Source organism: Podarcis tiliguerta (assembly GCF_965153285.1).
Source record: "Podarcis tiliguerta genome assembly, chromosome: 2".
NCBI lineage: Eukaryota > Metazoa > Chordata > Lepidosauria > Squamata > Lacertidae > Podarcis > Podarcis tiliguerta.
The window spans coordinates 85,209,374-85,223,232 of record NC_139535.1 but is presented as its reverse complement, the minus strand read 5'-3'; the positions used below and the strand labels follow the sequence as shown (position 1 = coordinate 85,223,232).

The window sequence follows — 13,859 nt, the reverse complement described above, 5'->3', positions numbered from 1 at the left end:
AGTTTCTGATTTGATCCTGGAATGTCCCACTTTTCCTTAGGATGTCTCCATCGGCGAAAGTTTCTGTTCCAAACATTGCAAATTCTGGATAAAATGGATTGTTTCAAGAAGTGGCAGAGAGATATTTCTAAATTTGTCTGGCAGGGCAAGAAACCTCGAATAAAATTTAAGATATTAAAAGATGCTAAAGAAAGAGGTGGATTTGCCCTGCCAGACCTTAAGCTTTATTATGAATCAGCCGCATTTTGCTGGCTGAAAGAATGGATGCTTCTTGAAAACACTGATGTTTTGGATTTGGAAGGTTTTAACAATGTATTCGGTTGGCATGCATACTTGTGGTATGACAAGGTTAAGGTCCATAGGGCCTTTAAGAACCATATTATCAGGAAAGCACTGTTTAATGTTTGGATAAGGTATAAGGATTTGCTAGAAAATAAAACCCCAAGATGGTTGTCACCAATGGAAGCGAAAGCATTTAAAAAACTCAATATGGAGCCCAAATGGCCAAAGTATTGGGAAATTCTGGAGCAAGAGGGAGACAGGCTAAAACTGCAGTTTTAAAAAATTAAAAAACAGAGTGAGAGATTGGCTCCATTATTATCAAATAATGGAGGCATATAAATTGGACAAAAAATTAGGTTTCCAGGTGGAAAAATCAAAATTGGAAACAGAATTGTTAGAACCCAAAGTTAAAAATTTGTCAAGAATGTATAACTTGCTGTTGAAATGGAATACTCAAGATGAAACGGTAAAATCTGCTATGATTAAATGGGCACAAGATGTTGGACATAACATTATGATGGTTGACTGGGAACAGTTATGGACCACTGGTATGAAGTTTACGGCATGTAATGCCTTAAAGGAGAATTTAATGAAAATTATTTATAGGTGGTACATAACACCAGTCAAGCTGGCAAAAATTTATCATTTGCCCGATAACAAATGCTGGAAATGTAAAGAAACGGAAGGTACCTTCTTTCACCTTTGGTGGACGTGCCCAAGGATTAAGACCTTTTGGGAAATGATATATAACGGAATGAAAAAGGTATTCAAATATACCTTTCTGAAGAAACCAGAGGCCTTTCTCCTGGGCATGGTTGGCCAATTGGTGTTAAAGAAAGATAGAACTTTTTTTATATACGCCACAACAGCAGCAAGAATACTGATCGCAAAGTATTGGAAGACACAAGAGCTACCACCCAGGAAGAATGTCAGATGAAGCTGATGGACTATATGGAAATGGCGGAAATGACTGGCAGAATCCGAGACCAGGGAGAAGAGTCGATGGAGGAAGATTGGAAAAAAATTAAAGTGTATTTACAGAAATATTGCAAAATTAATGAATGTTAGAAGAATATTGGAATGAAGTTACATGGTTTTAGCAGAAGTGTTATTAAGAATTATATGAAAATTAATTCTCAATGTGCCAAGGTGGAAAATTTAAGGTTAAATCGTGTTAGGATAAATCAGAGAACAAAAACTGAAGAAGAGGGAAAGGATTTGTTGAACCAGCTAATTTGAACTAGAATACAAAAAAGGGAGGTGCGAGGAAGTCAAGGAAATAAGTAAATGAAAGATATAGATATGAAACTTGGGTGTGTGTTTAAATGTTTTTGTTTTTCTTGTTGTACTGTTGTATTGTATCTTTTTTATTGTTGATGTATTGTCTGTTGAATTTATGTATTGTTTTTCTCTACTTTTCTTCTTTTTATAACTATAAAACATTTAATAAATATTATTAAAAATAGGATGTCTCTACTTTCATTGGAGAAATATTGGAGGATATGAAGTTATCTGACCCCCCCCCCCAAGCTGTCTGAGGGGAATCCTGTATTGGGAAGTTTTGTTTAATGTTTTATTATGTTTTTATATATGTTGGAAGCTGCCCAGAGTGGATGTGTGGGGTATAAATACTGTAGTAAAATTATCATTATGGAATGGGACGTTCCTATTTTCAGTGGAGAAATGTTGGAGGGTATGCTCTTCATGTGGAAAAAAGATGGCTTCTAACTTTTATCCGTTTGAATATACCCCCAATAACAAATTATATTTAGTTCCACCCCCATTTAACTGCCATGGCTTCCCCAAATTATCCTGGCAGCTGTAATTTAGTGAGACTGCCAAGAATTCTGTCAGGGATCTGTACCTTCAATCCAATCACTCCCACCCCCTCTGAACTGGTTTACCAGATTTCCTGTGGGAACAGAATGAGTAGTAAAACTGCAGTGTACTGTTCTTATGGCCGGGGCATCAAATCCTACACCGCTTTTTCGCAATAGTTTCCTCATTTAACATTGACTTTCTCTTCAACATAAGCCTAAGCAGTAAATTTTATGTGTTTCAACTGTTTGCCTTTGATACATTTTCCTAGGAAATTATCTGGAAGTGTCAGGCCTTGAAAACCATATCTGGAGGCCTCTGTAGAGAGGAAGAGCCAGAAGGCCTGTCTAAACAAGAGCTGCATGAAGTAAAAGCAAATTCCTGTCAGAACGTATTAGAACCAGCTGTCACTGGGTGGGTGGTCAGTCTGAGGAGAAATCTCTTTTGAGGGATCAGTTCCTCCAAATTTCTCTGTACTGTAGAAGATTCACAGAGGATTTATAATGTCCAACTGTTTTATTTGGTTCCATTAATTTCAATGGGCCTACTACACTAAAACTTATGTGCATACAACCCATGGCATAAATGAGCGTGGAACTAAGTAGGAAAGCTGGAGCACTAGACAGAATAAACCACTGACACAGAGGACAAGAGCAGGGAACAGCCACCAGGAAGTACCCCAACAAACTGCAGAGAGACACACAGAAAGAGGAATTTGAAGCGAGCTTGTTTAGTAAAGGGCACCATTTGATATAAGCTCCGCTAGATTCTTTGGTCTGTGATTTCAATCTCTGAAACACGCTGCCTTCCTTGGTCCGCCGCTGAACAGTGTTTTCCACAGCTATCTGTAAGTATTGTTCCTTTTAGGGGAAAGGTTGGTTCTTCTGTACCCAGGAACAGATCATTGTTTTATCTAATGTCCCACTTTTTTTTCTGCAAAGCACTCTCCATAGCTTCCCTTCACCAGAGTTCCCCTTAAGAACCCTTAAATCTGTGTGGCTTGAGGAGACAGTCAGTTCCATGCTGCACATCCCATAATCTCATTCGGTTCTCCCTGCGTGGTTGTGTGTCCTGCAGTATAGGGTGTTGAATCACTCTCTAGCCTATGCTCTTGTAATTGTGGTGTGGGTAAAATGGGATGTTTCTTTAAAAAATAAACCATTTAAGTAAATTAGATGGAAATTTTCTGCACCAGCCCCTACACCTAGTTTTGTTGTGAAAGGAAGGTACAGTTTGCCCAGCACTTAACAGAAGTGTTTGGTTCCAGGGGTCCAGGCACAAAAAGGCAGAATAATGCAAATCAGAGGATGCTGACTGGGCTGTGGGAAGCCTGGGAAGCAAGGAAAAGCCACTGTGCTCAGGGTTGGGAAATAAATAAATGTAGACCAGGGAATGGTGGGTTTTCCCAGCTCTCCGTTATCATAGAACCATAGAATTGGAAGGCACCCTGAGGGTCATCTTAGTCCAACCCTCTGCAATGCAGGAATCTCAACTCATGTAAGGTTGCAATCACATATTTTTTATTATTATTATTTAGTTTTTTAATGTAAAGTGAGTGTAAGTTGTATAGGTTTTGGCAAAGATACGCTCTGCCCACCTCCCATTCTGTTTTCCTCTTAAAAAAGGTATATATACTGCTGGACTGGTTGGACTTTAAATGTTCAAAAAATAACATTTTGGACATACAGTAAAACAAGTCCTGTATCAGAGCAGAAACTCCTGTCTGGGATGCTAATTTGGGGGGGGGGGTGTTGTTTTGTTTGTTTCCTAAGCCAGAAGCTCAGGTAACACCTGTACACCAGGGATATACTATGTAGTTTTGTCAATTGCTGTTAACTGCAAGGGGCAGGTAGAACCTCTGGGGCCCTGCTCATTGGCTTGCCATAAGTCCCTCATACTAGTTTGTCCCTAGAGACAGGGCCTTTTCAATGGTGGCCACACACCCTTGGAACTCTATCCCAAAGAAATAGGTTTGCTCTGTTCTTAAATGGAAGTGAAAAATGTTTAAGTCTGCATTCTGTAAGTTTGATTTTAAATTGTTTTAATCTGATGTTGCTTTGAATTATTTCATTTGTGTTTTAAAATTTGAACTGTGGCTTTTAATAATGTTTCATAAGCTTCCTTAGGAAAGCTTTGGCCTGAAAGGCAGCATATGAACATTGTAAACAAATGAAAAAATATCCAGTGATTCCTCTGAAACTCAGCTGCTGAGAGGCAACAAATAAAGGAGAACTACTGCATTTTGATGCCTGCCTTGTTGACTTTGCAGAATCAATTGGTTGGCCACCATAGGAAATAGGATGCTAGACTAGATGGGCCTTTAGGCTCTTCTTAAGTACAGTACTTGCATTTTAGTTTTGATAATCAGAAAACTGAGGCACAAAAAAAGAACAGCTATATGTGAATACTACAGTCACAACTGACTACTTAATCTTAGTCTAAGTGCTCACTTAATCTTATTCACCACTTTGGAGACCCACCAGATGAGGAAAAGCTTGAGATAACACCAGGAGGGTGAGATTCACAAAAAGGATGGCACATTTTTATGTATGCAAAGGTTTCTACAGTCTTTATTTCCTAGACACCGAGGACAGAACAAACAATAATTACACATCAAAGTGATGAAGAGCTTCACATTTTGTGTATTTCTTCAGTCACCTTGAAGCTTCTATACATGCTTATTCTTCACTTTTGACTGCCTTTCCAGCATCACGGGATTTCACCCGCAGTTTGTTGACCTGTGACTCTGCAATGTCAGCCCTCTCTTCAGCTTCTTCCAGCTCATGCTGAATCTTGCGGTATTTGGAGAGGTTGAGGTTGGATTGTTCCTCCTGAGAATAAAATTATGAAAATCATATTATTAAAAATCCAACTTCTCTTTTATTTCAACCATAACCAGGTGATTGGGAGCAGGATGCTAATGTCTTGATTCTTCATTATGTGATTATGTGATTTAACTATTGTTACAAGTTTGTGGGCACCAGTTTATGGAAACCCAGCCAGATGGGTGGGATATAAATTAATACTAATACTAATCATCATCATCATCATCATCCCTATAATCCTAACAAGTGTTAAAATATAAACCAGGCTAGCAAGACTGCCTAAGTAGTAGATCCATTGAAATCTTGTAGAGTCTTCTTAGTCATGACTAATTTAAGTTTCATTTATTTCAATGGGTCCACTCTAAGTTTAATTAAGTCTGGATTCAACATATAGTTTTCTCCATGCTGGGAAAATGTTCAGTTCTTAATTTTCTGCCTGTCAAGGAAAAAATTATGAGAAATCTAGTCTAGACTCCCAATTAAAAATATGACAGATACACATAAGTCAAAATTGTTAAATATTATAACATTTTTTAAAATGATATTCTCCATATTTGTGTTATGCAATATTCTTGTGTTCATTACTTAATTAGTATTTCCATCTCACAGTTTCCTTTTGATTCTTGCTTTCCTTATTTGTAGTATCAGATAATGTGCCACTGTTTAGGACTTTGGCCCACAGGCATTTTTAATGAAACTCATTACAGTAAATATAATCAGATTTATTTGAAATGTAACCATTGTTACATCTTCAGTGCAATACTTACAGCTTCTTCAGATTGTCTCTTATAAGCTTTCACTTTCATTTGCAGTTTGTCCACCAGATCCTGAAGCCTCAGAACATTCTTCCGATCTTCCTCAGACTGAACAAATGGAAGAAAAAAAGTGAGTTTATATAATTTAAAATTCATTCCTCAGTTTGATTTTCTTAAATAATATATTTTTCTAGAGTGAAACTTGCACTATGTGTTGTGGGAGAGCATTCCATGGATTAGAGAGGTTAAGGGCTTGATAAGAGGAAATGAATAGCTATTAATGTTTTTTTGGCAGGGGGCTGTGCATTGGCCGTAGTTTTGGTTGGTTGGGGATATCAGGGCATGGGAATGCAGTGACATGTTTATGATGATATAAGTGATGATATATGATGATATAAGTGATGGAATTGCTCATATTGTAATAGGGGAAAATAAAGAGTTCATGTAATTTACCCCATTACGAACTTTTGATGAAGAAAATATTTTTGAAAAGAATTTCTCTCACTCTATTTCACTACTATTAAACATTTCCAGTTTGAGTGTTCAATAACTTCAGTAGCATTTCTTTCACTGTATTATTGAAAAAACATTTATCACCCTCACCTGGTAGGTCAGCTCCTTGACCCGTCTCTCATATTTGCGCACACCCTTGATAGCATCAGCACCACGCTTCTGCTCGTTCTCAACTTCAGCTTCCAGCTCACGTACCTGAGGAAGGCACAGAAGAAGGGAGAATTTGCATTCCATTGCATTCTTTACGTTCAAAATGTATAAAGACTACAGATATATGAGGAATACGCACTCTGTGCTCCAGTTTCTGGAGCTGCTTCTTGCCACCCTTCATTGCCAGCTGTTCTGCCTCATCAAGACGGTGTTGCAGGTCCTTTACGGTCTGCTCCAAGTTCTTCTTCATCCTCTCCAGATGGGCACTGGTGTCTTGTTCCTTCTTGAGTTCCTCAGCCATCATGGCCGCCTATTAATAAAGTTGCCAAACCAGTTCAAGAAATCAGCCATACTAAATGTATACAGGTTCAGATCTCAAAAGGAAACTCCCTGCAACTCACATCAGTGATGGCCTTCTTGGCCTTGTCTTCTGCATTGCGTGCTTCCTGAATAGTCTCTTCCACTTCACCTTGGATTTGTGCAATGTCTGTTTCCAGCTTCTTCTTGGTGTTGATCAAGCTGGTATTCTGTTTGGGGGGGAAACATACAGTATTTGAAAAATTGCCTTAAAACAGCTAAGACAGAATTTTTAAAAGGCAGGAAACAATGACATCTACTTAGAAATGAACTCAATGAAGCTCTGCCTCAAATAGTTTCTTATTCCTAAATCCCCAGAGTTTCAAATGAGATGGAAATATCATAGTATGCATACCATTGAATCTAATCATAGAGAAATAAGCTAAATAGTCATGTCCACAGACGTTTTGTATAAGAGCAAGCAAAGATTATTTAGGCATAGCTTTGTTTCCTTCAAGTAATATGGCTAAAGGTGGAGCAGGATGGAAGAGAACATCCCCAAAGATAAACAGCCTGCTCTTCTCTACCGGTTAATGAAAGGTGGGGCACATTACAATATTAGAAGCTTACCTGTGTGTGAAGAAGTTGCACACGCTCACTGGCATCCAGAAGCTCCTGTTCAGCCACTTTCCTGCCCCTCTCTGTCTGTTCCAGAGCTGCACGGAGCTCCTCAATCTCAGCCTGCATAAGGTTAGCTCTGCGCTCAACCATGGCCACTTGTTCCTTCAGATCTTCCTGGCTCCGAACAGCATCATCCAAGTGCAGTTGTGTATCCTATCAAACAAATTATTATGAGATACAAAGTCCTTAATTACATGGCAATTCCAGATTTCACTTTCAACTGTGTGGCATTGTACTGTAGATACCTTAAGCTGCCCTTGTGTGTTCCTGAGGTTCTTTAATGCCTCAGCAGCTTGGCGGTTGGCATGGCTCAGCTGGATTTCCATTTCATTCAGATCTCCCTCCATCTTCTTCTTTACTCTCAGGGCATCATTCCGGCTCCTGACTTCAGCATCTAGTGTGCTCTGCATGGACTCTACTACTCTCAGATGATTCCTCTTCAGCTGATCAATTTCTTCATCTTTCTCTGCAATTCTCCTGTCAATATCAGCCTTCACCTGGTTGAGCTCTAGTTGGATGCGGAGGATTTTGCCTTCTTCATGTTCCAGTGAGGCCTTAAGAAAGCCATTTATATTAGCTATTAATAATAGACTAAAATAAGTACCCCCTCTCCATTTTATTAAAATGCATTAGACATCATCTTTAAAAGGAAATATTTTGTGCATTCTTTCCTCCAGTCATGTATGTGTGTACCTCAGCTTCCTCTAGAGAAGCCTGCAGTTCAGACTTCTCTTGCTCAATCTGCTTCTTCACTTTCTCCAATTCATGGATAGCCTTTCCACCCTCAGCGATCTGTTCCGTGAGATCAGAAATCTCCTCTATTGGTTTTACACAAAGTAAAGAGAAATAGATGAATAGTTTAGTTGTTGTAATATGGATGATGATACACAGCATTTGGGTGGGATGGGGATGAGGGGTAAAGTGCTTTATTTTTTAATTTCAGCTCATCCTTGTGGAATAGATTAGTTGTTCTGCACACACAGTGCATGACCTTATGGACACCAGGGTCTGTCCTGGAATCAGGGAGAGGGCTTGTTTGAAGTTATATGATTCAGCTGGTTCTTTGGAAGTAAGACATAGCTTCTCAGTTTTGTGCCTATAGTATTCTAAACCTGCTTCTTAGAATATACAATTATTAACTTACGTTGGAGATTCTTGTTCTCACGCTTCAAGGTTTCCAAGTGATCCAAGGATTCTTCATAAGCATTCTTCATCTTAAAGAGCTCTGTGCTGAGAGAGCGAGACTCCTTCTGGGAAGCTTCTAGTTCAGACTGGGCTTCTTCAAATTTCTGTTTCCAGTCTGCCAGAATCTGCAAAACACCACCAAGAAATAAGCAATGAATTCATTAGACCTGAGAACTTCATGCAATATGTTCATTAAAAAAAAAGTAAAAAAAAATACCTTATCAAAGTTCTTCTGCTTCTTATCTAGAGCTGCACAGGCTGCATTGGACCTTTCCACATCAATCATCAGGTCCTCCACTTCATTCTGTAGCCTTTGCTTTGTCTTCTCAAGGGAAGCACATTTGGAATTCACAGCTTCTACGTGCTCTTCAGCATCCTGCAGGCGCTGGGCAAGTTTTTTCCTTGAAGAAGATAAAAAAGTCAGTAGTAAATTGCATGAATCTGCTTGGGTAAGCAGGAAGGTCTATTATCCTACCATAAGCATTGCTTCTGTTACAGACATCATAGAGGGACAGAAGGAAGGAACCCCAAGGTGTCCAAAAGTATAAAAAACATTTGGGGAGAACTTGTGGGAGAACCCCCAAAACAGCCCAGTGAGGACTTTGAATGCTAAGTACCCACACAACCCTGAATCAGTGGGAAAGCCTGGGTGTTGTGTAGGAATGAAATGGGCTGGCTGATTGGTGAAGAAGTGAGTGCTACGTTGGTGGCCTAGAAGCCTCCAAACCCTCACTGATTGGCTGGCAGGAAAGGGACTTCCTGAATGAGAACAGAGGCATACCCAGATGATCTTGTACCCATGGCAAGGAGCTGTATCGGTGCGCCCCACCATCATTTGTGCCCCTCCCTCCCTTTTCTTTCCTCCTGCAACTCTCACCCCCTCTCTCTCTCCCCCCCCCCCCCTCGAGTGCTCCACTCTCTCTGGGCACTTTGCTCACACTTCTAATAGTGCCACTGGCTGATTGGGGAACGGGCCACAGGGCTGCTGTAACAGCCCAGAGCAGCAGAGGAGCAGCCTGGGGTGCATGTGGACAAGCAAGCAGTCTCTTAACCACTCCAAGCAAGAATGGAGAGTTGCAATTTTTGAATTCCTAGTCAAAAATATTGCAACGTTTCGTAGCAGAATAAAACTTTTTATCTCAATCTCCCCAACATACTTGGCCTCTTCTAGTTCTTCAGTGCGCTGGATTGCATCAGTCTCGTATTTGGTTCTCCATTGGGCAACCTCACTGTTTGCCTTGGACATGGCACGTTGCAGCTCAGCCTTTGCTTCCTGTTCCTCTTCAAATTGTTCCCTGAGCAAGTCACAGTCATGACGAGCAGATTGCAAGGCATGGGCCAATGCATTCTTAGCCTGGAGAAATTAAAATATTTGTTAAGTGATTTGCCTAGATTTTTTTGTGTGAAGTTAAGTCTCCTGAGTTCCATGGATCTTTCTGCCTAGCAAGTATGTTTAGGACTGCAGTCTGAGATGGAAAACCCATGGACTTCCAGCTCCCATCGCCTCAACCAGTATGACCAATGGTCAGGGATGATGGGAGTCCAACAACACCTGGAGGAACACAGATTCCCCATCCCTAGCCTAAGTAATTTTTTTTTTGGGGGGGGTTTATTTCCATGACATTGCTGTACAGCTCAAATATCAGTTCATTACATATGGTTTTGTCTGTACAATGTTGCTGTTTTTAGTTTGTTAATTTGTGTTTTGATGGTTGGATTATTGTTGCTTTTATGGTCACTTTTGAACTGTAAACTGCTTTGAGCAACTCAAAGGATAAAAGGCGGAGGATAAAAGGCGGTATAATTTTTAAACAAAAAGAATAAAATTTCTAAGATATTTCCATAACACTTTAGCCCTTTACAGCACCATGCAGGATTTGCAATACAGCACTGAAAATCCATTTATTAGATCTAGTCATAATGCCTACCTTTGTTTCTTCTTCAAGTTGCCTCTTCAGTTCTTCAACCTGTTGAGTAAAACCTTGCTTGCCTCTTGAAAGTTGGGAAATCAAGGCATCTTTTTCTTCTACTTGGCGAGCAAATTCACCTGAGAAGAGCAAAAGAGAATAGAGTATTTAATAGGACTGGAATAAAGCTGACTGGAACAACTGGGAGTTTAAAAATAATAAAATTAGCTATACAGTCTTATTTGAGGTTATACATAATGCCACATAAACCCCACACTCCTCAAATACTAATTGAGAAGAGCATACACTTTCACTTTTCTTCCTGCTGTGATCATCAGGAGAGCTTGCACCACCGATGTAGAAGTGAAAAGTTTCCTTAGTTTAGAACTTTACAAAAAGTGGAATGATCTGAATGTAGAAAAGACTGTACATTTGGATGAGAGCACTTGCTTAGAGAGCACGTGCCACTCTCTGACTTTGGAATCACAACCCTGGTACATTAACCACGTAATTTAGTGTTGAATAATGCTATTCTTCACATTTTCAGTGTTGTGATCTTTTGATGTTAAAATCAGCTGCAAGTTACATTTCTTACGAGAATTTACAAACAACTTTCACAGTGTATATAATGTGTTGCAGTGTGTAATTTCTAACCAGTCATGTGCCTTACCTGCTTCTGTCTGCAGACGTGCTCTTTGAGCAGTCAGGTCATTAATTGTGCGCTGGTGCTCTTCCTCCTTTGCTTTAACCTCACTCAGCTGATCTTCCAAGGAGCGGGATAATTTCTCAAGAGCTGACTGAAATGGGCAATTGGAAAAACATTGAAATAGTCTTCAAACTGATATATTAGTAAGAAGATTCTTTAAAAAGAAAGTAAAACTATGAAAATAATACAGATAATTTATAAATTTGTATTAATGCTAATGTAAGTTTCATTGCAGCCTAAGTGAATGACAACATACATTTAAACCAAATTCTGAAGTTTGGCACAATTTGATATGGAAATTACAAACTTTGCAAAGAGCTAAAATCCAATAACTGTCCTGCAATCTATTAATTTGATTGCATTCCTCAAGTCAGATTCTTGTAGGCAATCTTTGAACACAAAGTCTTCAATATATTAACACACCTAACATAATTTCATGAAACAGTGGAGGAATGTGTTTACCTGTATATTCTTTAGAGGTGATAAAATATATAAACACCTAATTAATTCATCTAGCAATTACATTGGCTACCCAGCAGCAATTAAATATTGTACACTTAGGAGCAGACCTTTTACAGTCTAATCATTAAAAATATTGCCCATTTTTCATATATAGTTGGCATCCAGAATATGTTTTTAGTACTGCTTCATTTGCTTATGCTATATAATCTGACTTTGCTTCAACTTTAGCCTAAGGTCAGGTTTAGAGATGTTCTGGCAGCTTAGCTCTTAGAAAACCATGTGTCAAATGCTTATGAGATGATGCAGTAGTTCTTGTATCCCTCCCCTAATGCACTGAAGTACAATACCTTCGATTTAGAGACAGATTCCATATTACTGGCAAGGTCATCAATCTCCATCTTCAGCTCACTCTTCTCCTTCTCCAGCTTCTGTTTCACACGTTGCAGGTTATCAATTTGTTCCCCAAGTTCAGCTGCACTGTCTGCATGCTTCTTGCGGAGAGCAGCCGATGTGGCTTCATGTTGCAGAGTGGCTTCTTCAAGGTCCCTGCGCATTTTCTGGAATTCTGCCTCACGTTTCTTGTTCATCTCAATCTGAGCTGCGGTTGCCCCACCAGCTTCCTCCAGACGCTCACTAATCTCTTCAAGTTCTCTGGAGAGATCAGCCCGCTGCTTCTCTGCTTTGGCCCGAGATGCACGCTCAGCCTCAATCTCCTCTTCCAGTTCCTCAATACGGGCCTAGAGAAAGAGAAGCAGCCATTAACACTCAGAGTCTTCCCTGATGAACTCATTTTCATATGATGGAGTCAATATGTGCTTGACTTGCCTGTAACTCCTTTATCTTCTTTTGAAGCTGGGAGCCCAAGGCCTGTTCATCTTCAATTTTGCTTTGTAGCTGGCTGATTTCAAAGTCTTTCCTTTTCATAACAAAACACAAGGTTTTCTCAGTCAAATTCTAAGAGGGCTGGGTGCCATAAAGAACTCCCAAAAAGTCTTCTTGACAGCAAACCATACTTACTTCTTAAGCTTTTCATCCAGCTGCTGCTTATCATTCTCCAAATCCATTGTGGATTCCTGGGCCAGCTTCAGATCACCTTCAAGCTTCCTCTTGGATCTTTCCAGGTCCATGCGAAGTTTCTTTTCTTGCTCCAGGGACCCTTCAAGCTAAAGACAAAGAGGGGACAAAGACTTTGTCACTCTAATGCTACCTTCACCCCACAGTTATTCTTCTGCATGAGATGGTGCTTACATCGTCCACTTGCTGCTCCAGCTTGGTCTTTGCTTTGGTCAGAGTATTGACTTTGTCCTCCTCTGCCTGCAGGTCATCCAAGGTCTGTTGATGGGCCTCTTGGAGGGCTTTCTTTTCCTTGGTCAGTTTGGCAATGTTCTCATCCAAGACTGCCATCTCTTCAGTGAGGTTTTTCACCTTTTAGAAATGAACAAACAGATTCAATGTATCATTCTACCCTGGAATGACAATACTGTACCACATTCTGACTATTGGTTGCAGATCTGAGCACATTGTGACCATTACCTTGTTTTCTGTGGCATGCTTCTCCTTTTCCACCTTGGCCAGTGTTAACTCCAGATCATCAATGTCTTTCTTCAGCTCTGAGCATTCATCTTCCAGTTTCCTCTTTTTGGCTGTCAGCTCAGCATTCATTTCCTCTTCATCCTCTGCCCGTTCAGTCAGCTCCTTAATTTTAGCTTCCAGCTGAATTTTGGTTTTGATCAGCTGGTCACATCTCTCCTCAGCATCTGCCAAGCCATCAGATTCCTGTAGGTTGAAAACATATTTTTAATGCATCTCTCTCATCTTGTTGAGTGAAGAAGTAGGTTTTTAGTTGAGACATACACCACATAAGCAAAAGTTTGATAAAATTCCTTTACCAGGGATTCAAGGACGATCTGCACATTGATATGCAACTGTGTGGGTGGGAGGGGCCAGGGAGGAAACTTGATCTGTTTCTGACTTTGGGAAGTTTGGGCTTTGCTAAAAGACCAGAAAAGGGGTGCATTGAACAAGTGAAGAAAGTAATAAGGTGTACAGTGAAGTTTAGCATAGGGAAGATAGAGAGAAGGCAGCTAGTGGAGACATGAGAAAGGTTGGAGGCAGGGGAGAAACTAAGGAGTGGGTTGAAGGAGGAAGTGGACAGATACTTGTGTAGAAGCAAGAGTTATCAGGCAAAGGAAGGGAATGTGGGATAAAAGTAATGAATAAAAATGAAGAGGTGGAACTGAGGATTTTTCTTCTCCCTTTCTATCTTTCCTTGTTCCTG

General features: G+C 40.0%; 2 protein-coding genes and 1 long non-coding RNA gene across 3 annotated transcripts in view; 1 reads left to right on the top strand and 2 right to left on the bottom strand.

The window, feature by feature from the left end:
- LOC310671993 (myosin-4-like) overlaps window positions 1-3,195 on the bottom strand; it is a 51,071-nt gene extending 47,876 nt beyond the window's left edge. Inside the window, exon 1 of the mRNA XM_083428456.1 lies at window positions 2,779-3,195. The gene's annotated coding sequence lies outside the window, so the exon portion shown is untranslated. The remainder of the gene's footprint in view (window positions 1-2,778) is intronic.
- The window catches only part of LOC310672020, a 261,869-nt gene that overhangs the window by 93,924 nt on the left and 154,086 nt on the right, over window positions 1-13,859 (top strand). The window lies entirely within an intron of this gene.
- Window positions 4,641-13,859, bottom strand: part of LOC310671990 (myosin-1B) — an 88,206-nt gene continuing 78,987 nt past the window's right edge. The window contains exons 23-40 of the mRNA XM_083428446.1: window positions 13,115-13,357; window positions 12,830-13,006; window positions 12,599-12,744; window positions 12,407-12,497; window positions 11,929-12,318; window positions 11,084-11,210; window positions 10,435-10,553; window positions 9,664-9,860; window positions 8,724-8,907; window positions 8,466-8,631; window positions 8,015-8,139; window positions 7,567-7,875; window positions 7,271-7,474; window positions 6,745-6,870; window positions 6,483-6,653; window positions 6,284-6,388; window positions 5,693-5,788; window positions 4,641-4,931 (exon numbers count right to left, since the gene is read on the bottom strand). Of these exons, the coding sequence (XP_083284572.1) occupies window positions 4,779-4,931; window positions 5,693-5,788; window positions 6,284-6,388; window positions 6,483-6,653; window positions 6,745-6,870; window positions 7,271-7,474; window positions 7,567-7,875; window positions 8,015-8,139; window positions 8,466-8,631; window positions 8,724-8,907; window positions 9,664-9,860; window positions 10,435-10,553; window positions 11,084-11,210; window positions 11,929-12,318; window positions 12,407-12,497; window positions 12,599-12,744; window positions 12,830-13,006; window positions 13,115-13,357 (3,129 nt within the window). The 3' untranslated portion in view covers window positions 4,641-4,778. The remainder of the gene's footprint in view (window positions 4,932-5,692; window positions 5,789-6,283; window positions 6,389-6,482; window positions 6,654-6,744; window positions 6,871-7,270; window positions 7,475-7,566; window positions 7,876-8,014; window positions 8,140-8,465; window positions 8,632-8,723; window positions 8,908-9,663; window positions 9,861-10,434; window positions 10,554-11,083; window positions 11,211-11,928; window positions 12,319-12,406; window positions 12,498-12,598; window positions 12,745-12,829; window positions 13,007-13,114; window positions 13,358-13,859) is intronic.